Source organism: Alligator sinensis, unplaced genomic scaffold (assembly GCF_000455745.1).
Source record: "Alligator sinensis unplaced genomic scaffold, ASM45574v1 scaffold1192_2, whole genome shotgun sequence".
Lineage (NCBI taxonomy): Eukaryota > Metazoa > Chordata > Crocodylia > Alligatoridae > Alligator > Alligator sinensis.
Genome location: NW_005842312.1, coordinates 1,012,433 through 1,034,268, shown reverse-complemented (window position 1 = coordinate 1,034,268; position 21,836 = coordinate 1,012,433). Strand labels below are relative to the sequence as shown.

At 41.5% G+C, this 21,836-nt stretch overlaps 1 protein-coding gene across 5 annotated transcripts in view; it reads left to right on the top strand.

Annotated features, from left to right (window-relative positions):
- OFD1 (OFD1, centriole and centriolar satellite protein) overlaps positions 1–21,836 on the top strand; it is a 68,767-nt gene that overhangs the window by 8,457 nt on the left and 38,474 nt on the right. For all 5 annotated transcript variants that reach the window (XM_014522163.2, XM_014522162.2, XM_025209849.1 and 2 more), the window contains 9 exons: positions 1,958–2,131; positions 6,058–6,164; positions 7,053–7,172; positions 9,013–9,086; positions 9,687–9,778; positions 10,851–11,040; positions 15,195–15,325; positions 15,728–15,839; positions 18,627–19,244. In XM_014522163.2, coding sequence (XP_014377649.1) covers positions 1,958–2,131; positions 6,058–6,164; positions 7,053–7,172; positions 9,013–9,086; positions 9,687–9,778; positions 10,851–11,040; positions 15,195–15,325; positions 15,728–15,839; positions 18,627–19,244 — 1,618 coding nt within the window. The remainder of the gene's footprint in view (positions 1–1,957; positions 2,132–6,057; positions 6,165–7,052; positions 7,173–9,012; positions 9,087–9,686; positions 9,779–10,850; positions 11,041–15,194; positions 15,326–15,727; positions 15,840–18,626; positions 19,245–21,836) is intronic.

Genomic DNA, 21,836 nt, shown 5'->3' with positions numbered 1-21,836 from the left:
TAGGGAAGCTGTGGACTTTCCATTATTGGAGGTGCTCAAGAAGAAGTTGGACAGCCACTGATCGGAGATGATCTAGGCATAGCCATGCCCATGTTCTGCTGTGGGTATTTGCTGGTTGCCACGTGGGCCTGGGAGAGTTGACCGTGTAATTTTGTTAACAGATTACTCAATAGATTTGTATAGGATAACTTGGATAGGGATGATCCTGCCTCTGGCAGGGGAGTGAACTAGAGAGGTCCCTTCCAGCCCTATTTCTGTATGATTCTATGATCTGTAACCCTTGTGTTTGAAAATCTGAGTATGGATGCAGAAGAAATATGTTCTTAGTTCTCTGTAATATTGAAATAGGACTAGGACTTCATTAGGTCATGCTGAAAATATACGTCTGCAGATCATACTAGAACTTATAGTCAGAAGTTAATCTTCAGCCCCCTGATATATAAAGTCATATCTTTCCACTAACACCATTAGCATGCAAAATATCCGCTTTCGAAGTTTGTCCATATTACAGACAAGTAAACAAGCAAACAGAGAATAAATAATAATGCATTTTGTTTTTGTGCTGTTTTAACCATCAAACACTTGCATGCAGTCTTCTCAGGTGGGGGGTGAAACCCAAACAAACCACAAACCCTTTTTAGCAGCATCTATAAGGCATAGCCTTGAGTTCTGCTCTTAAACACAAAACACAATGTGTAAACAAATATCTTCTTAAAATATTGTTTGTATGTTTTCTTGTTCCTTCTGAAAAAAATCACTTCTATCTGTCTTTAGGTGCTAAAAATATCAGACTTACCTGGTGCCTTGTCTACCTTGAGCAGTTGCTGGCACTGCTACAGAATTCTGTGTATAATTCTGTGGACATTGCCTTAGTTGTTATTAAAGCCAATGGAAGTTTATAAACAAATTTGGTTTAGGTAACAGCATAAACCCTCCTATATGGGTAATTGGTTTAGAAATGTTTTATATTAAGTTAGCTTAAATTGATTCCTTATCAATTTAAAGTAAATTGATATAAGCCATTTCAAAACCACTTCCAGTATGTGCACTCATGGGATTGTACTGACTTAACTAAGCGTGGAAAAGCTCGTGCGTGCGTTGTCTCCAATTCCCCATTCAGAGCTGATGCACTGTACTTTTTTTCAATTCAGTTTCTCTTCTCTCTGTGCTCACATTTCCCCCATTCCCCGTTTTTCATTTTTTTCTCCTCATTTTTCTTTTCACACCTGCACTCTGCATTCTCATACTCCTTTATACTCCTATTCGTTTTTGCACATTTAAAAACACTCCCCCATGCAGAAATGCTCTTTTTAACTTTTTCTTTCAAACCTTCAGACTTCCCTTTCGGCTATGCTGCCAATTGTGTTTGGAGGTCCCTAGCTTTGGATTCTTTTTTTTCTATGGCTCCATAAATATAGAGTCTTTAGCCCCAAGATGTCCTTTCTTGGACCTTTTCTTTGACTTGCAGATGGGATTCCAGTAGGCATGGCACTTTTGCTCCTTCCATTTATCTGAATATAAGATAAATATATTTTGCGGGGGAACAGGATAGGGATGGAGAACTTGTAACAGAAGGAATTAAGGACTGTGGTCATTCTTAGTTATCAGTCATAGTGGGGAACCCCTTTAATCCCCATATTTAGTTTGCTTATGCCTAAAGTTAGTATTACATGTGTTTGTAATCTGTGTTGTAATCCTAAGTGAAAGGTATGAAAAATGCCTAAAATTTCTTCATCATAAGTGTTTCTAGGATGCTTTTATCATGAATAGCTTAGAGGCATAAGTTTGGCTACAATGTTGGTGTTTTTTTTGCTAAAGGGAGTTTTCTAGGCTGCTGTGATGAATAGTGCAAAAACGTTACTTGCAAATACATGCATGTATGTGAACATAAAATGTAACCTAGAGAAAAGAGATTTTTTTATAGTTATATTTACTTTTTTCATTTTATCTATGAAAGCTGCAACATTTTAAAGAGGTTGAAATAGCAAAGATTAGAATGGAGGAGAAAACACAATGCCAGAAAGAAATCTCTGAACTGTGGCATGAGCTTGAAAGGACACACCAAGCCAAGTCTGAAGCTCTGATTTCTCGGGAAAAGAATGCTATTGAGAGACTTCAAAAACAACAGGAGGTAATGTTTAATGATAAAAATTAGAGCAAGTGCTAAGTGTTTTATTGGAACCACCCTTTCTTTATCTTTAGAAGACCTACATTCAGATTGCACTTTAGTGATAAGTGGGGAAAAAAGTAAGATTTTTTTTTTTTTTTAGACCTATATCAGGAAAGCACTACATTGAAGAACATGCTTACTAACTACAGGGGTGAGTGCAATATAAATATGTAAACAGACTGGCTTGAAAGCAGTGCTACAAAATAGGACAAAATACAAAACCAGACATTGTTATTATATTAGAACCTTTTTTTCTCTCGGATAGTTTAGTATACTCTTACCATAAACACTGTGTTTTCAATAGAAAACCTTTCTTTTATACTAAGGATGGCAACCTACGGCCCCCCGGCCTGGATTTGGTGTGTAAAGAGGTTGGATCCATCTCAGAAAGGTCCAACCCAGCCTGAGACATCATGGAGAATCAGGCAGCATGGAGATCTGCTGAGTTGCCCATCCCCTTTGTAACACCCTTCTCAGTAGCCCTCTCCCTTATGTCAGTGTTCATCTCGCTGCAGGGAGGCCACATATCTTCGCTGAGTGTAGGCAGCTTGAGCTCTGGGGTGATGGGACCAGAGATTTGCAGTCTGTGGCAGAGAGTGGCTTGCAAGCTCTGGCCCAGGGTGGCAAAATATTGCTGACCATTTTTAATATAACTTATCATCTTATTTGGCTTCTGTTGGTCAGAAGTTTAGCCAAGTTGTCCATTAATCTTAAGTATTTTTTTTCAGAGTGATAACATTTAACCTAAGACCGAACAATGTATATGCTATAATTAAACTTATTCTTTCCAAACTGCATTACTACTTACTTGTCTGTAATGAATTTTGTCTTTAATAGGGCACATCTGCATGAGATGCTTATAGCAGCCAAATAACACTGCACAGTAGTGTGCTGGGCAGAAACTGTGATAATATGCTACTGCACAGCATTGCTAGGCTATTGCGCAGCAAACATCACTAAAAAATCATGCGTTGGCATAACTATGGCGCATTAACAAATGTGTAGACGCAGCCATTGTGTGCCTGTTTGTTGAGCTTTGATGGGTCTATTCAAGTCTTTACTAACCAAATAATTTTGTGTCATTTACAGATTTTGCCACCTTACCATTCAGCTCTTTTTCTAGACCAGGGATTGGCAACCTAGATCTGGCCCATGGTGCATCGGCTTTTTTGTCATATAGCAGCATGGGGTGTTGCCCACGGTTGCACTGCACTGTGTCACACCACAGCTGGACAGCCAGATGCTTTGTCCATGCTAGGTAACAGCTGGGTCCTAGTGCTGCATCTAGGCATCTGGATCCTAGTGCTGCCCACATTCAATGTGAGCTGAGTCGCTCTGACCTGCTGCTGGAAAACATTGCTGACCTCTGTTTTAGGCCATCTAACGTTGTTAGGCAATACCCATTGTAGTGTAGCTCTGTGATCACTCTGCTACTGACTTCCTTCCACATTTAAAATCATTTTATTGACACTTCATGTTTCCTTCATAGTCTTGTTCTTATAAACTTTCATGAAAAGAGATGCCTGTCTTATGCTATTTCTTCTACTTCTGTGGGCATGAAATTAATTCAGTAGTTAAAAATACTGGATCAGCATATTTACCAAGTGAAATGGTATGGATTCTGTGTGGACTTAGGCCTCATACAGATATTCAGTTTCTCCAGGTAGAGTTGCTGCACTCTAGGAGAAATCATTATGAGTGTACAAATGTTCAAATTTTTTCTCCCAGAGTAAAAATGGCCAGTCCAAGAGAAAAATCACCTGGGTAACAACGAGGGTTACATTACTCCCAAGAGAGTTTCTCCTGAGAGCGTGAATGTCTGTACTCGCTGTGCCCTTCTTTCAAGAGAACATAGTTCTTCAGCATCTCCCCCATCTTCCTCGGATACTGTGTCACTCCTAGACTTTGCTGCTCTAGTAGGGAACAGAACACATTCCTTTCACAATCCATATGTTGTGCTGCAGGGAGACATAGGCTAATCATGAACGGTCTGGGGCAGTTAATCAGAGCTGCCCTAGATACTGCTGCCATCTTCTGCTAGGTAGACTAAAGGAGCCTGCAGAGCACAAGACCACCCCCACACCTGCACAGTGTCAGCACTTACAGCCTGTCTGTTCTTCAGGGCCTCCGCCTTAAAATTTCTATATATGCAGCTCTAGGTAAAATTTATCTACCAGGAGAACAAACCTGGGAGATTTCTCCCAGATTATTTGAATGTGTATACACAGCTTCATTAGTTTCTGGGCTGGGTTTTGCCAGCAGTGACCAGCAGCTTTACTAAGCTGATTTGCTCTATATTAGAGATGAAAAATGACTACATAATTTTTAAAGAAATGTTAATGCTTAAGAAAGTAGTGTATCAGATTCTTCTATTTATCCAAAGCACAGCTACAACAACCAGCAAGTCTTTTAACATTGTATAGTGCACCAGAATTAGTTTTCTTCAAAGAGCTATAGAATATTTTTATTAGAACGATGGCTATGGATATAACATTTGATGTATATTGTGATCCTCAGCTAAACTATTTCTTTAGAAAGTTTGTTTGGCTGGACTCAAAATTGCAGAATCAAAGGGTGTTTATACATGTGCTTCGGCAGTAGAGGGCAAGGTGTTTTAGAGTGGCTTCAAGAGCCACTCTTACTAAAGTGCTCAGAGCATCGTGTGTATCACTATATACTTTTTTGGTGTTTCCTAAAATTTGTATTTTTTGTAGTAATACTGTAAATGTTACGAACAAATCTTTCCTCTTATGTGACTTCTGATTTCTGCAATTTTCTGAAACATTTTTGATTAATTAACTGATTGCCAGTAATATCTTACTTCAAGACATTGCTGATGCATCAGGGGGACATTGGGGGGAAACGTGGGGGGGCACTTGCCCCTTCCCATATTTAATGTTCATCGATTTTATTTATGGAACGCAGCAGGGAGGTAAAGGGGGAAAATGTGGGGCTGTAGGACAGGAGGCACCATGCGTATGTGCGTGCGTGCATACATGCACCTGGCAGTACAGCCAGGCAGGGTGGTGGAAGCAGTTCTGGCAGCTGCATACAGGTAAGTCTATGGGACAAGGTGGGGTGGAGGGGAAGGGGTGGTTAGAGGGCCAGGGCTTGGAAAGTGTCCCGGTGCCATTGGGGCCAAGCTATGGTGAGCCCAAACCAGCCCTGCACCATCAGGAAGCCCCCAATGGCACAGGGGCGGTCCGGGTACGCCAGAACTTGATGCATGGCCTTGATGGCGCAGGACCGGTCCAGGCCATAAGGGGCCAGACTCTGGTGAGTCTGGACCAGCCCTGCACTGTTGGGGCAAGGGCTAAGCTCCAGAAAGCCCCACGTACCCTTTGCATCATACATCCACCCCCCACACACACATGCCCTCTGCTCCACACACCAGTTTTCTTGCCAGTTTCCTTCATGTGTAGCTCTTTCTTAGAACACTCTCCATCTGCTATTACATAGTATCATCAATATGACATTAAAATTAGCTCTATAAGAGAAATCAAAACTCCTTTGTCTCTTGATTACCTACCATGTACCCCACTGCATACCACTGGCACCTATACATTATGCGCCTTCCCCCCCCCAATTATTAACAGTCACAAGTCACCAGTGTTTCAAGATGTGTTAATTCTTAATTAAGGAACTTAATTATGGGTGACTCTATCTCCTTATTACTGAAATTGTTACTTCTAGCAGTGAGCTTTACAAATGCTATTTATCAGAATCAAAGCAGTGCTTGAAGTAATCTATGACACTGAAATTTCTAATTTTTATATGATCGGAGTTTTGTTTCCATTTCTACTAAGTTTGAATTTACTGGTAATCATTTAAATCCTCTGTATGTAGTGTACAAATAAAATAAGTGTACATAATGTTTTGTGATATAGATTGAAGCGAAGGAGGTTTATGCACAAAGACAAAGTCTGCTGAAAGATATTGAAATGATAAGAACCAGAGAGACAGAAGTGAAGCAAAGAATTGAAGCTTTTGAAATGTGAGTTACTCAGGGTCACAAATTTAGCTTTGTTGCCTTGCTTTGTTTTTGGAAAACATGTTTCAAGATGTGGCATATTGTATTTAATTGAAATATGTTTTTATTTCACTACTATATGCTACATCTGCTGAGTAATACCATACAGCTGTGTATAGCAGCAGAGGCTTCCTATGCTAAGAGAGGCTTCTTGTTCTCTCACCAAAGAGGCTGGCGCTACTTCAGAGAAACCAAGGAACTGGATGTCTGCTTTGAAGTCATGAAATTAGAAAAGCAAAATGTAGTATTAGGTCTAAAAAGGCATCTCTAGTGACAGTTTACATTTGTACTGATGTGTGTGTTCCCCGTAATATTAACTATGAATATCTGCTTGGTAGAATTGTGTTTCCTTTCGTAATTTAAATAACCCAAAATTAATTTCTGCCAACTTTTCGATAGTTCCCCAATCTGTTTTTTTCTATTCATCATGTTTTTGTGAGAAGAAAGGAGAGCAGACTTTTTACTGAGAGAAAAATACTTCCTTTGTTAGCCAGCAGAGGGTATGGATGAAGTAGTATAGTCCTTGGCCATTCTGAAATTGCAGAGATAATCTGTATCTTTTCTATAATGCTTCTGAGTTTTGAGCAGTTTCAGATCTGGGAAACTGAATCTGGGCCACTACAGGATAACTGCACAGTTTCTTAGTGCTGTGTCTTTAATAAAACAACTTTTTAGGCTTGGCTGTTTTCTGTTTGTAATGACAGATGCCAATCATCATTTTTAATTGCCCCAAACTAACCGATTACATTTTTTATTTCAAATGTTATGTTATTAAAAAAATACTTCCTGAAAGTCCTGGTGTGTCATTGTTCATATAATTGCTCACTGTCAATATGTTTTTGATTATTTCAGTGCACAGAAGCTTCAGGAAGAAAAAAATAAGGCTATTGATGATGCGTTGCGACGTCGGGAGGTTGCTGTGAAAAATATTGAGGAGACTTATGACCAAAGGCTTAAGAATGAACTCCTGAAGTAATTTGTTTTTATCACAGAGACTAAATATTTTATATGAAAATTGAATAATATATTCTGTAGGAGACGTATGAGAGCTGTAGCGAAGCAAGAATTTTTGTGTGTGTGTATATCTGTGTATATGTATGTGTATAAGTACATGTGTACATATTTGTATGTATGTATGTGTATATATATATAGAGAGAGATTTTTATTTTAACGAGTTTCACTTGTTTACCTCTCACTTACTATAAACACAGAAATAGATTTGCAGCTTGCAAACAGTGCACCCTGTTTAGTGATGTTCTGCCCACAAGCCTTTAGAATTTTAAGTGAGTCAGATTTCCAGGCTTCTGTATGGGAGGAAGAAAGTATGTGAATTTGTGTAGCTGGACAGGTAGATGCAGAGTAGCTTTGGTCATTTATTTTGGCCACTGCTTGACAGACACGGAGGAATCGGGGGGACAAACCCAATATTAATAGGGTATAAGTGGTTACTTGCAGAAGCAAATGATTACACACTTAAAAATCAATTCAAAAGAGCTCCTATCATAAAAATTATATTTTTAAAAACTGTCTGTTTGATGCTGTCCTGTACCTTTTGTTCCTTTTTTTTTTTTTTGCTCCGCTAATAGCTATTAAACCATAACCCTGTCCACAAATGTAATCTTTAGCTTCATCTACTAATGTTTTGTTAAATGCTTTTGAATCTTAAGATGGAAGGACTATTTTAAGAATATGGTGTATTTATTTATTAAAATTACAGATATTTTAAAAATGTTTTTGGCACTATATGTGCAGAAAGACACAATTCCTTTAAAAATTCTGACAATCAATGTTCCTTTTGTCCTGTAGCTATAATATTGAAGCTGACATTAAAATATTATTGCCTATACAACCTATAACACCAGTGATTGACTGTTGTATTATGAAGGTACAAAGCTTAAAGAGAACTAGTAACTGGAATCAAAAGAAAAAAACCAGAAAAAATATGGCAGAGCTATATATAATTATTTGAAAGTAGATTAATATTTTTTGGTTTATAAAAATGGGAAAAGCCCATTATTTTCATGAATAAGTGATTTGATTATAAGGTCATGTTCTGACATTTGTACATGCTTAGTTATAATGATAAAAGTATGCATTAAAATATTTGAGATAATGAAGACAATATGAACCATGATTAGATTCTCTGTGATTAATATTTGCTGAGAAATGAGGATAGACTTCCCTTTTTCATGCAGAAATGAAGTTAATGGATTAGAAATGGGAGAACTGTTTATTTTTATATTAACCTTCAAATAACACAAGCAGTATCAGGACCTCAGTGATTTCAACTTTTATCAAGTCACAAGAAGATGTAGCTCCCTCACAATGCTCATAATCTAAGTAAGGTCTGATTCTATGAACTACACACCCTAAGCTTGGTAGATTTCAGCGGGCACATCTACATCAGATGCTTACTACGCATTAGCTTAATAACACTGTGCAATAGTGCATCACAGCAAAAACCATGCTAATAGCCTACTGCGCAGTGTTATTAGGCTAATGTGCAGTAGGTGTCACTAAATAATCATGTGCCGGCACTACTGTACAGTAACTCTAGGTACTGTATATTTAGTTAGTACTTAATTAAGCAAGTACTAAACTAAATGTGCAGTACCTAAGGTGCATTAATAAATGTGTAGATACGCCCAGTGGGACCTAAGGGCTCCTATCATTTACAAGATAACGAGCTTGAGTTCTACTAGAATTAATAGATATAAAACTTTTGATCATTAATGTAGAAGTTGGGAAATTACAGGGGGTTTTTTCTTTTGGGTTTTTGGAAATTACAGGATTTTTTTCTTTTATTCTTAGATACCAGCTTGACCTGAAGGAAGAATATATAGCCAGAACCACTAAAGTTACTGAAGATGAAAAAAAGAATAAAGGTAACTAATGTCTTTAATTTTAAGTGCCACATCTCTTGTTTATCTTGTAGTTTATATTAAAATGGCAATAAGTCAGTTCCACTGTGGCATTTCCAGTTTCTCTGAGCCTCCACGGCTCAGGGCAGAGCGGCCTGCGCTGCTGACCCCCCACGCATGGCGGGCTGCACGGGGGCTGCCTCCCTGTCCTGCGGGGCCCACGGGAGAAGCAGCGGCCCGAACAGGCAAAGACGCCTGTTTGGGTGTCGCAGTTAACCAGCATATTTTGTTATCTGGCACCCCCCATTCCTGGGGGATGCTGGATAACAGAGCTTTTACCATAGTGCATTTAAATGAAGCTCTTGAGAGAGGCAGGTCAGGAGATCATCTTTAAATTTATATGATGGTGTCCTGAAAAACATTCCTAAGAAATAGTATGCGATCATGTAATTAAAGGCTGCATCCTAATACATAAGTACAAAGGGGCAGATACTTGAGCAACCTTAATTCCAGTTTTTCGTAACATTTAAGGGTGTAAATTCAAACTTTAATTTTCAGCTAATGTAGATGCTTGTGTGTAGTATGTTAGCAAATTTTCACTCAGGCTCTTTATCCTCCCAACAGAGAAGGCCTTGCTTTTGCATGAAGAGGCTGTTGCTGTTAATTCTAAAAAGGAAGAACTCAAGCAAGCAATGTCTCGTGCGAAAGAACTGGAGGTAATTATGAGTCCAGATTTAGAGCAGCTGTGCATTTGAACTGTGTTCTTGTACATGTTCAGGAGAGATGTATAAAATAACTTTCCATCATTGTGCTATATTACCATATTTACCATCTAATAGAAGATGAACTTGATTATAAGCTGATTCCCCCCCAATAAATACATTCTATATACAGAAAATTTATAAATTTGTTATCATTTTCCAGATCTAGTAATTATTGGAGTCTTGCCTTGAATTTTTCCCCCTCCTCCTGCTGCAACAGGGAAAATAAATCTGGGAAGTCAGGTAGCCCTTTGCTCTCTGCTTCCCCCCAACTTTTCCCCTAGCTGCTCCTTCAGCCTCTCCTTACCCTGCTCTCCCTGAGCACACAGAAGTGAGACTTGTGATTTACTATATCGTTCATTAGGCCAGGCCCCACCAAAGTTCAGAGCATTTCAATCCGTGGTGTTCCTGCAACTCAGCACTGCTCAGTATGTGTGTATACTCCAGATATTTTATGCCTCCCGCAACAAAGAATCCATGTGCTAATTAGCCCCCACTCAAGACTGGAACTAGGTGTTTTTGTTAGAAGTCCTAGGATGCTCCAAAAATGTATATGAAGATGAGGCACAGGTCAAATGGGTCTGGCTTCACTTCAGGGAGGGTGGGCCACATTAATCATATGCATCCGGCTGAGATAGAGGGCAACAGAAGGATTCTGGGTGAGCTGTATGAAATGATGCGGCTCACCATGACTTGAAGAAATGTTGGCAGTGAGTGAGACTTCACTTAATGGGCACTATTGTATGTATTATTTAGATGGGCTGCACAAACCTATTCTTGTGGTAGGTTCCCATCATTATGTTTGCCCAGTGTGGGCCATGTGTTCTAGAGGCATGTTCAGTGTTGGCTGCTTTTAATCAACTTCATAGTTAGTTTTCATCTCTGAGCACATGCTGCTTTTGGTAGTAATTTAATGATAGATGATGGGGGGGGAAAAACCTCCCCCTTTATCACATGTAGATTTAAAAAAAAATATTTTAAATAAGCTTCTAACATTATAAGCTTCTAACACTATTTTTGTCTACAGCTGGAACTAGAGTCAGTAAAAACTCAAGTTCTGTTGGTAAGCAAGCAGAATCATTCACTGACAGAAAAATTGAAAGAGGTTGTAGACTATTCCTTGTTAAAGGAAGAGAAACTGGAGCTTCAGGTGCAGAATAAACTACTTAGACAACAGCAGGAGGAAATTCGTAATGAAAACCAGCATCTGAGAGAGAGTATGATTTTATTTTTATTTTTTTCCTTATTTGGTAGAACATTATATAATTCCCATTAAAATAAACACTTAATGTTACTATTGTTAGTAAACTACTAATATATGTAAGTGAAATGACTAATGTTTTAAAAGAAACCTTCATTATACTTGGCTTTCCTCTTTTTGTTTTCATCTTTATATTTCTTTTTTCTTAAGTTTTTAGCATCACACTTGCTAGGTAAAGTTTGGTTATAAATACACTTGTGGACTTTGTGGAAGTCTTGGACTTCTATTACAGACTTCCTGGTGACCTTGGGCTAGTTATTTATCATTATCATCATTAATGTAATATTTGTACCTTTATCTAGAATCCTATTGTGCTAGACACTGTGAAAGCATTAAGAGAACAGTCCTTGCCATGAAATGCTTATGGTCTAAATAAGTCAATGTGACAAAGGAATTACCATTATCCACATTTTACAGATGGGGAAAGAAGGCAGAAATTAATATCCCTCCTGTCCTTACTCTCCCTTCCTTTGTGTCTACCAGAAACTTGCATCAATATTTTCAATAATAGCTTTATTTATTGTGGCTAGTAGAGGACAACCTACTGCACATGACCTTTCTGATATATTTGGTCTCTGTAGAATAACAAACTACTGGGTGCATCTACATGAGACTATGTAGCAATGTGCTACAGTGACATAGTGTCGGCAGGCACAAACTGTGATGCTACAGCTATGTCACCGTCAAGGTTCCCTCCAAGGTGCGCGTGTGTGCGGCTGCGCACAATTTAATGCCATGCAGCGCAATAACTTATTAATGCTGCGCACCCGCCTGGAGAGGAGCTGGGCTGTGGCACAGCGCGGTGAGGCGGGGGCTGGGGCTAGAGCTGGGGGCTGGCACGGGCTCTGCCAGCACTGGAGAATTGCTCCGCTTCCCAGCCCCAAAGCCAGGTGCCTCCTTGCTCCCAGAAGTGGGAGCGAGGGCTGGGGCTGGTGCAGGCTCTGCCGGCTCCAGAGAACTGCTCCACCCCCCAGCCCTGAGTCCATGTGCCTCCTCGCTCCTGGAGTAGGGACACATGCAGAACTTGGCTTCCCTAGATCTGAGACTATATGCTGCAGGCAGCAGTGGCTCAAGACAGCCAAGAGCGCACCCTGACACTTCACTCGTCTTCAGACAGCACGTTGCTTTCTCAGCAACAGTGTTTACACAGCCCCATGCACCACGGTCGGATTCAGTTTGGTTACCTGCAGCAGGTAAAAGTGCACGGGGCAGAGCAGGATGGTGCAGAACCTGGGTCTGCCTGAGAGGAAAAGGAGTAGACGCAAGGAATTGTTCCTAACCATGTTGTAGTTTGGGGGTGCTGGTTCCAGCTGTTTTGGTCTAAGGACATAGGCAGACAAGATGCTTTAGGTAAATTATATCACATTTACCCAAAGCACCTTGTCTAACCATGACATAAGATTTCTGTATCATGAATAGGGAGTCCTCATTACCGAGTCCAGAGAACTGCTCCGCTCCCCAGCCCCCAGTCTTGTGCTTGGAGGATTATTACAAAATCCATTGCATGAGGATTTTAGTCTATTAGGCTTAGTGTAGTCCAGATCCAGGCTTAGCGAAAGGGGGAGGTGGGACCGAAGCAGCACGCTCATGGATCGCTACACCTTAGAGGGAATGTTGGTCACCGTAGCAATGCACTCCCTTGCTGTAGTGCATTGCTATGACAATGTAGCAGCTAAAAATAACTTCCACCAGCACAGCGTGGTATGGACTGTTACTGCGCTGTCATTTAGCACTTCCAAGAGGAAGTACTAAATGTCAGTGTAGTAACAATGGTGCTGTACGGGCACATGTAGATGTGTCCACTGTGTTGTACATGTATAGATAGACTGTAGAACATGTTTTGGAAAGGCAGAAATGCACATCAAATTAAGGTGTACAGAAGACGGGACAAGTATGTTCAGGTATGTTACTTGCCATGTAGGAATCTCCTACCCAGGTCTTATTGACTCTGAGAGAGGCACTCAGAAAATTTGGTCCCTAAAAGAAACAGAAATCCCAATTAGTGTATACCAAGGATCAGTAACCTATGGATGATCTGGTCTGTGGCAACCAGAATGGAGAGCCGTTGTCCTCACATCAGCCTCACAGCCCCCAGTGCAGTCACCTCTCCCCAAAGCAGTGGCATCTCCCATGGGAGGTGAGTGTCACGAACCGCAGTATAATTCAAGGGGTTTGTACATAGAGGTATTTGGAGACCTATGCTGTTTGTTTCACTGCCTTTAGTTAATTTCACTGATATGGTATGTTTGGTCTCATTTAAAAAAAACTAATGTTATACTGTGTTCGTTTTTGTCACTCCTTTCTCTGTATGGCTACATTATGCTGTCTGTACATATCTTTATGATTTTGAACATGATTTAGCCCAGGAATATTCAACTCCTGTCCCTTAGGCTAAATCTGGTCTGAGGAGCCAAGGGATCTGGCCCACGTGGCTTCCCAAGGGTCTGGAAATTTGGGGCCAGGGAAGACAGTAGCAGTAACACTTCTGTTTCCTCACTGGCAAATTTCCAACCTCTGCAGGCCAGATGATGTGGTCCCATGCGTCTGGCGCATGCAGGGCTGGCACTAGAGTAGCAGGCCTGATTCTGGTGTGCATGGGATCTGGGTTGAGTTTTGGGTGGCAGTCCTAATCTGGCACTCCCAGGGCTGGGGCTGGGGAGGCAGACCTAATCTTGCAAGATATGTCATGCAGGACTGGGGCCTGATCTGATGTGTTTTGTATTGGGCTCATGAGCCAATCCTGCAGCACTGATGCAGGCTGCAGAACTGAAAAGTTTGCCACCACTGGTTTAGCCAAAGTAAATGAGGCTAAATAAATGAGGCTAAATACACAAGGAAAATGGGATGGGCAAACCTGCTAAGTATCTTTCCATTGTTTTACTAGGTAAGAGACCATTGCCATTCCCAATCACAGGCTGACCGGACTCCTGGTGGGATGGGCACCCAAGTAGTTATCTACCTGTAATAGGAAAAACAACCCTATAGTAGCTAAGACATCTCAGACTAATGGACCCTTAGCTAAAAGAATTCCAGCTGCCCTGTTAGGAAGTAAATATCTAGAAAATGGAGATGCCTGAGGAATAGGGACAGTGCTGTTTTAGGGAGAGGGGACTGGTTTGAAGGTATTTAGGGAGCTGTGTTGGAGATGGGGCTTTTGGATTATCCCAATTTCTGCGAGAGGTCAGGTCCCCAGTGGTCAGGGCTGGCAGGATTGGCAGAAAGGCTGATCTTTGAAAATACTGGCAGGTCTCTCTGAAGGACTAGGTTATAGTCAGATGAGAGGCTAAGAAACTTTAATTTGTCTTTTTGTTCGGTCTTCAAACTTATGGTCAGTTTTTCTTGTACAATTGTTTTCTCCTATATAATATTCCTTTTGTTGTTTTGTCTCTGTACTGATTGCCAGTGGTAGAGTGTGAGCTCAGGGCAGGAGATATTCCAGGCTAACCAATTTTGCAGAAAGGCGGACCTGAAAGTCTTTCACAACCCAAGGGAAAGCCATCTGTATTATATACCAGGGGTCAGTAACATTTTACTGGTGGCAGGCTGCCATGGGCCACTGATCTCCTCTGCTTGGGTTTCCCTCCCCGTACCATTCCTCTCTCCAGTACACCACTGTCAAGCTTCATCAACCTCAAGCTTCTCCATGTCATAAACCCATCCATGGGGTACTCCTGGAGCCCCAAATCTTTCCCCGTTGCAGCTGTGAGGCATTAGAGCTGCGGTTTGTGAGATTAAAGTAGCCCATGAAAAACCATGGTCTGTTCCTTAAGACCAGCAATGGGATAGCAAGGATTGGGTCTCTCGTAGGTACTGTGTGGATGGGTTTGTGGGGTAGAAGGGGAGGCTTGAAGCTGGTGAGGCCTACCAGTTGGTGCTGCACCGGAGGGAGGAACAAAGTGAGAATACCCAAGCACGTAGGATCAGCAGCCAGTGGCAGCCTACCATTAGTAAAAGTCCTGGTATATACTACAGCAGTATGTGCCTATATAGATCTGTTGGAATCTAGAAAAGTATTTCAGTTTTGTTCCTAAAGGGGTTACTATAAATAATGAGAGTATATTGCTTATAATATTGTAAACTATTTCTTGACATTGTTCTTTTATATGACAGAACTAACTCAGCCGTCAACTGAACATCTGGCCTGCCAAGCGGAGTTGAAAAGAACTGAACATGCTAGAAAGTTGGAACAGGAAGAGTTTGTAAACCACAAACAACTCCTAGAAAAGCAACTACAAATGGAGGTAAATTATTTTTTACCTTATTAGAATGAGAAATGTTTCTTTTTTATGTCATTTTGTAAACAGGCCCATCCCAACACGGATCTAATATGAATGCAGGTGGTACTTTGTTTTATTTTATCTTTTCATTGTTTAAGCACAAAAAAATATTTTTTCAACCAATTTGGCGCAAAATAGAAGTATCAGTGCTAGTTTACTATAAGTCAATGCAGCTGATGAACCTGGAAGAAGGAAAAAACCCAACCTAGAAAGCCGCTGCACATTTTATACTAAACAAAACGATCTGTGGTAGTAGAAATAAAGTTTTGAAAGAAATAAGTCTCCATGGGTAGAAAGAGAAATTTTAAACACGTGTTGAAGATAAGAAAAGTTTGGATAAGATTTTCCTTTCAACATCTCTTGCAGGTTGAGCGGTGCACACAATTAAAGAGCCAACTGTTAGAGTGTGAAGCTACTATCAGAAAGTTAAATGTTCAGGTTGAAGATCTGAAAGTGCAACTGAAGCAAACCCAAACAGGTGTGTATTATTTAGATTTTTAGCTGAATGTATAAAGACCTTTTCGTTTGTACAAACTCTTCCAATGGTTTGAAAAGTAACTGAGACAGTAAGGGATCAATCTATGAGTAATAAGTTATTACTCATAGATTGTGAATCTGCGTAATAACTCATAGGGTGTGAATTCTATAGGGTGCAAATTAGAACTTTAATTTTCAGCTAATTGAGATTCTTGTGTGTAGTAAGCTGGAATCCTGTTTTTCTCTGTTTAAAAATCCCAACTTCTCTGATAAAAATCCCAGCATTCTCTTGACACCCCCCCCCGGTCCATGTTTTTCCACAATTAAAATGAAATGCCACTATAGATAGATAGTGGCGTTTCATATATATCTATCTATAGATAGATAGAAGTATCTGTTGAACACAATGTTTTATTCATATAGTTGCAATTTGGAAGCTTGCCAGTGCCTCAATCACAACAATAACATGCATTCTAAATACCTATATATTTTGGCATTTGATTTTGGTTTTTTTCATCATGGAAAATCAGAGTTCCCCTTGTCCCCTTCGCTCCCCCTGCTCCCTTCACTCACCAAAACACAGGTCCAGCTGTGGCTGCCCCCCAACACTGCTACTTTGTAGCACCGACCAGCCCTGATATGCTGGTGCCCTGCCTCTCCCCAGGCCCTGGTGGGACCTGGCATGGGAGGGAGCAACGTGCTGCCATGGCCACCAAAGTGAGGTGTGGCAGTGGAATTGTGCCCCAGATTGCTGCCAAGTGGGCAGGGGGCACCTCACCTTGGCAGCCATGGCAATGTGGTGCTCCTTTCTGCACCAGGTCCTTCCCACTGGGCTGCGAAGGCAGCTTCTGCCCACCTGGAAGCAGCAGGTGGTGGGCGCAGAAATCTTGTGGGGCACATGCCTTCTCTGTGTTGCCTTGGCCCCCTCGCTCCCCAACATGTCACCTCTGCTCCCCCACCCCTGTCACACATTTGTGCCCTCTGCACCCCACCCCATGCTTTGCCTGTGATCCTTTCCCCCCCACTTCCATAGACTTACCTGGAAGGAGCTGCAGGAGCTGATCTCCTTGCTGCCTGGTTGCCTCATGCATGTATCCATGCATACATGCACAAGGCGCTCCCTGTGACCTGTTTCCCCAGCCCCAAGCAGACCCTTGCACACTGGAACTGTGCCAGCTTGCAAGGGGAAACTTGTAGTTTTCCCTTCCAGACTGGGAAAACTGCCTGCAAGGCAAAACTACAGGTTTTTATGCTATTATAAAAAAAATAGCATAAACCACATTCAGTATTTTTATATCAAAAGAAAATTAGCTTATAGATCAACAGTATGAAGGCCACATTTTACACTTATCATTTAAAACAGACATTTATAAACTTTTAAAGTGTAAGAGATGGTTCAAGGAGCTGTTGCTGCCATGTGACATTGCACTCTGAGTAGTTTAATATGTTTTAGGTACAATAATTATTTAAGTACCAAAGAAATATTAGCCTTTTTAAGCATTTGATATTTTTGCATCTGTTGGATCTAAATATTTGCTTACAAAAACAAATCAGTGATGACTTGAAGTTACACAGCAACATAAAATGTAATATATCGTATTTTCTTACATACAACACGTAGTAAGTAACTGAGTGGTAGTGGCTAGAGCAGGGGTAGGCAAAATGGTGGATCCAGATGGTGGCCGGATTCCATTTTCCAGCATCCCCTGCCCACATGGCTGGGGCCAGTTTCCATGGAGACCCCAGCAGCAGCTGCTCTGTGATAGCGCAGGGCCAGGGTTTCTGTGAAGACTGGCCCCAGCAGTGCTGGCAGGGTGCAGAGCTGCTTTGGAGCCCGGCTGGGATCTTGTGGCAGTGACAGCATGATCCAGAGCCAGGGCAGAGCTGCAATCCACAGCCTGCATGCTCTGGGCAGGGGTGTGCAGGCAGCGGATCATGGCTGTGCTTCAGCTCCTTGCAGCGGTGACAGCGTGGTCTGGATCTGGGGCTGAGCTGTGATCTGCTGCCTGCACGCCCCTGCCTGGAGCATGCAGGCTGCAGATCGTAGCATCTGCATGCAGGCTGTAGGTGCTGTCACCACTGCAAGATCCCAGCTGGGCTCTGGAGCAGCTCTGTGCCCTACCAGCAGGGGTGGGGTTTGAGGGGGCTATAACCACCCCAAAATTCTCCATAGCCCCCTGCAGCCACCCCTCCCAGTGGCATGGCTGCCTCTACCCTCTCCCTACCCCCCACCCCCAGCTGCTGCTGCTGCCTGCCAGTGCTGCTGGGGCTGGTGTCCTTGGAAACCCTGGCCCAGGTGCCTGCTGCTGGGGTCTCCATGGATACCGGCCCCAGCCACATGGGCAGGGGCTGCTGGGAAATGGAGTGCAAGTGCACAGCTGGCCAGATCCGGCCCATGGGCCGGACTTTGCCCACCCCTAGGCTAGAGGAAGGAGCCTGCTCGTTGTTCTGCTCCCTGAGTCAGACACAGATTTTACATTCGCTTTTGTCTAGTAACTGGAAGTTGGTTTTCTAAGTGTATTTCTTACATATAATGCATACTGCAATTTCCAGCAGCCTTTTTTTTGGTAGGGGGTGGGGGAAAGGTGCATGTTGTATGTGAGAAAAAAATGGTAATACCATTTTTAATTGCTTTCCTTTTCTACTTTAACTGAAAAAAAATCCTACATTTAAGATCAGTAGGTTAAATTTGCAAATATGAAATGTAAATCACATCTGAATCATGTGACCAAAATCAGAATTTAAATAATTTCATTTCCCTTCCCCCCCAACCCCCTTGTTTCTATAGTTCTAGAGAATGAAGTGTATCGGAATCCTAAGCCTTCGCTTGTTGATCGTTCTGTCATTGACTTCACTGGTGATAAATTTGTACCTCATGACATTTATGTGGATGGTATATTCTTGAAGAACCGGGCTTTGACTGATATCATTGAAGCAGATGCTGTTTTAAGAGTTGGTCATCACCAGCATTCACGGACACTTGGCACTTCCTCAGATTCTGATCTTGAATCTGTAGCCAAAACCAAGGCTAGGATAAAAGAGCTAGAGAAAGAGGCAGAGTACTTGGAAGAAGCCTACAGAAATTACCAAACTAGAATCATTCAGGGTGCAGTTGCAAGTAGCACACCAACAAAGACTAAATCTGCTATACCTTTACAGTGTGCTGTTGGTAGAGTCCCTTTGACTTCTCAGCGTGAAGTTTTATTTGTAGAAGACAACCTTGGTTCCCAGCATTTCGCTTTTAGCAGTTCGAGAGACCAGAGGTATGATGAATCAGCTGGCCACAATGATGTCTTGAAAAATCATCTAACTCCACCACGAGAAAGAGTCTCTCCTTCAAGACGCCTTTCTTCTACTCCTCTTTCAAAAGTGGAGAGAAACATCAATAACAAGATACTTTCTGAAGGTAAACTACTACTTTTCATGGCTTGGCTTGCGCATAATTCAGTTCTGGCAGGATTCTAGTTAGAACGTTTAAAAATGATGATTATGTATTGATTTATCATTTGCTTCTTAAGGGCAGGTGAAGGCTACAGGCAAAATATGACAATTAGGAAACTAAGTTTTCATGAAAATGTGAGCTGCAGAAGTATGGGGGAGATCAGGCGTACTGCCCTTAATTTAATCCATTTTAAAAGGGCATTTAGAGTAAAATCATGATATGCTGCAGCTGTAATGTACTGTGGCTATCACTGTTTTTGTTATAACTTAGTATCCACTTTTGTACTCTGTTGGGTGAATTTAACTTTGATTTCACAGCTGCAGTAAATCTCCCTGTATACTATATATCACTGTTGTAATATTGCATGTAAAATGCATTAAAAAAAAATTCAGGTTGTAAAATATTGCACTAAGAAGATATATAATGCCAGAAATAATATGGTCTATGCAACCTGAGCTTTCCCCAACCTGGTATATGCATTTGAAAAACACTCTTCAAGGATATGTAGCTTACACAGAACCCCTATCTCACCCAAGGCTGTTGACTGTAGGAATGCTGCTTCTTTTTTTGTAGAATTTTGACATTATATATGAATGAAGCAGGGGTTTTCAGGGAGAGTATAGTTTTATGGTTAAGGCATTCAATTCACCCATGGGTAACTAGATTCTACAGGCTTCCCTTGCTTTATGTGGGTTCTGTATGTGCGAAATTGCTCTTATGCAATGACCCTTTTTATACCAAAAATTAATTATATGCAAGGCAAATTCACTTTTATGCGATCGGTATGGTGGAAGCCTGAGCGTTTTACTCCCTGCTGCAGTTGCACTGTGCCCCTTGCCCTTTCAGCAGCAGCACGCATGTGGCGGCACACAGCTCTCAGGGCAACAGGGCTCAAAGTGCAGTGGCAGCCTCCTTCGCCCCATGCACACTAAACATTCACCACCACCCTGTTCTTATGTGTACTGTCTGCTGTTGGTGAGTACCAAAATTGTCATGTAAAAGTGGTTGAAATGGGTCTGGGGGACATTAAAGTTGACTTCTTGGAACGAATCCCTCCTTGTTGCATTGTAAAGTGGATTCCCTTCATGCGAATTTGAGTTATGTGCCGTTTTCCAGGAACGCATGTACAGCATAAAGTGAGGGAAACCTGTATTCCTGCCTTTGGATGGTAAGCAATCACTTAAAGCAAAATTTTCAAAGGTGGTCGCTAACCCTATGGTCTTCATTTTCTGGGTACTCAGTTGACACCCTGTGTCTAATTTGCTGATAAGCTGACAGTAGTTGCAGTTGTAACAGGTCAGCGGGAGCTCTTCTATGAACATATGCAGTGTTGTGTATAACCAGATTTTTGAGTCCTTTGTTTTACATGTCTCAAATCAAATATATGAAACTAGCAAATCTCCTTCTCCTTAATCTCTGTGCCTCAGTTCCCTAGCTCTAAAATGAGGTAATCATACCCTACCGAGCAGGGGCTGAGTCAAGATAAATTGCTATTTATGAAGTACTTCCATGCAGTAGTGACAAGCAAAGTAGTATAGCTCATGAGGAAATTTTTCCTTTGAATGTCTATGTCTTCAACTTCTGGTGGCATAGCAGTTTATGGTGGCTGAATCCATACCCTTGTGCCTTGAGGTTTTGCCTCCTAATAGAATGGAAATGGAGCAATCAACTGACCTATATACCATCTTATCATCAAATATGAGAGAGAGAGCTTGCTCATGGTATCAGGTTTAGCGATATAGGTTTTACCTTACTGGATATTTACCAATCCAGTAACTAATGAAATCTAATGTTATACATTTATGGTAGTTATTCTTGTGATGAGTCAAAAGTGACTAGGTTTCGTAGTTTGTTCTGTATGAGAGGTTGTTATGCCCCTGAATTTCAGCTGCTCCATCTGCTATGTAGTAAAAAGAAATGTTTAGGTATAGGGGATCCTCACAAAAAAGATCAGTAAACTCCAGAGTGAACAAAATAACATTTTCTTTGAGAAAAAAATTGATGAGGCCTGTCTTAGAACTGGAAGGTAGGAGAGAACCACCCCTGGGAACTGCTCTGTTACAAGTGGTCCTTCCTGCTGCCCCTTTGCACCTCTGAGGCAATTTTGGTTTTGGTGAGAGATTTCACCCTTTGCCTCAGGGGCCATTTATGCTGAGAATGACAAATTCTGGTCCTTAAGAGAACACGGAAGTAAGTCTGGATAATACTGCTGCCAAAAGAAAAAGGGGAAATTGCATTCCCTCTGTTTCACCCAAAAGTCATAGCAAGTCCTAGAAATACAGGGCTGCAAGGCACCCTGAGGTTATCTTGTCCAATGGACTGCTCAATGGCTAGGTAAATATATCTGACCCATTGCTTGGAACATGTTCGTTTAACCTGTTTTCAAACAAACTCCAGTGGAAAAATAGCCCATTCTTTTCATAGATTCATAGATGTTAGGGTCGGAAGGGACCTCAATAGATCATCTAGTCCGACCCCCTGCATAGGCAGGAAAGTGCTGGGTTTAGATGACCCCAGCTAGATGCCTATCTAACCTCCTCTTGAAGACCCCTAGGG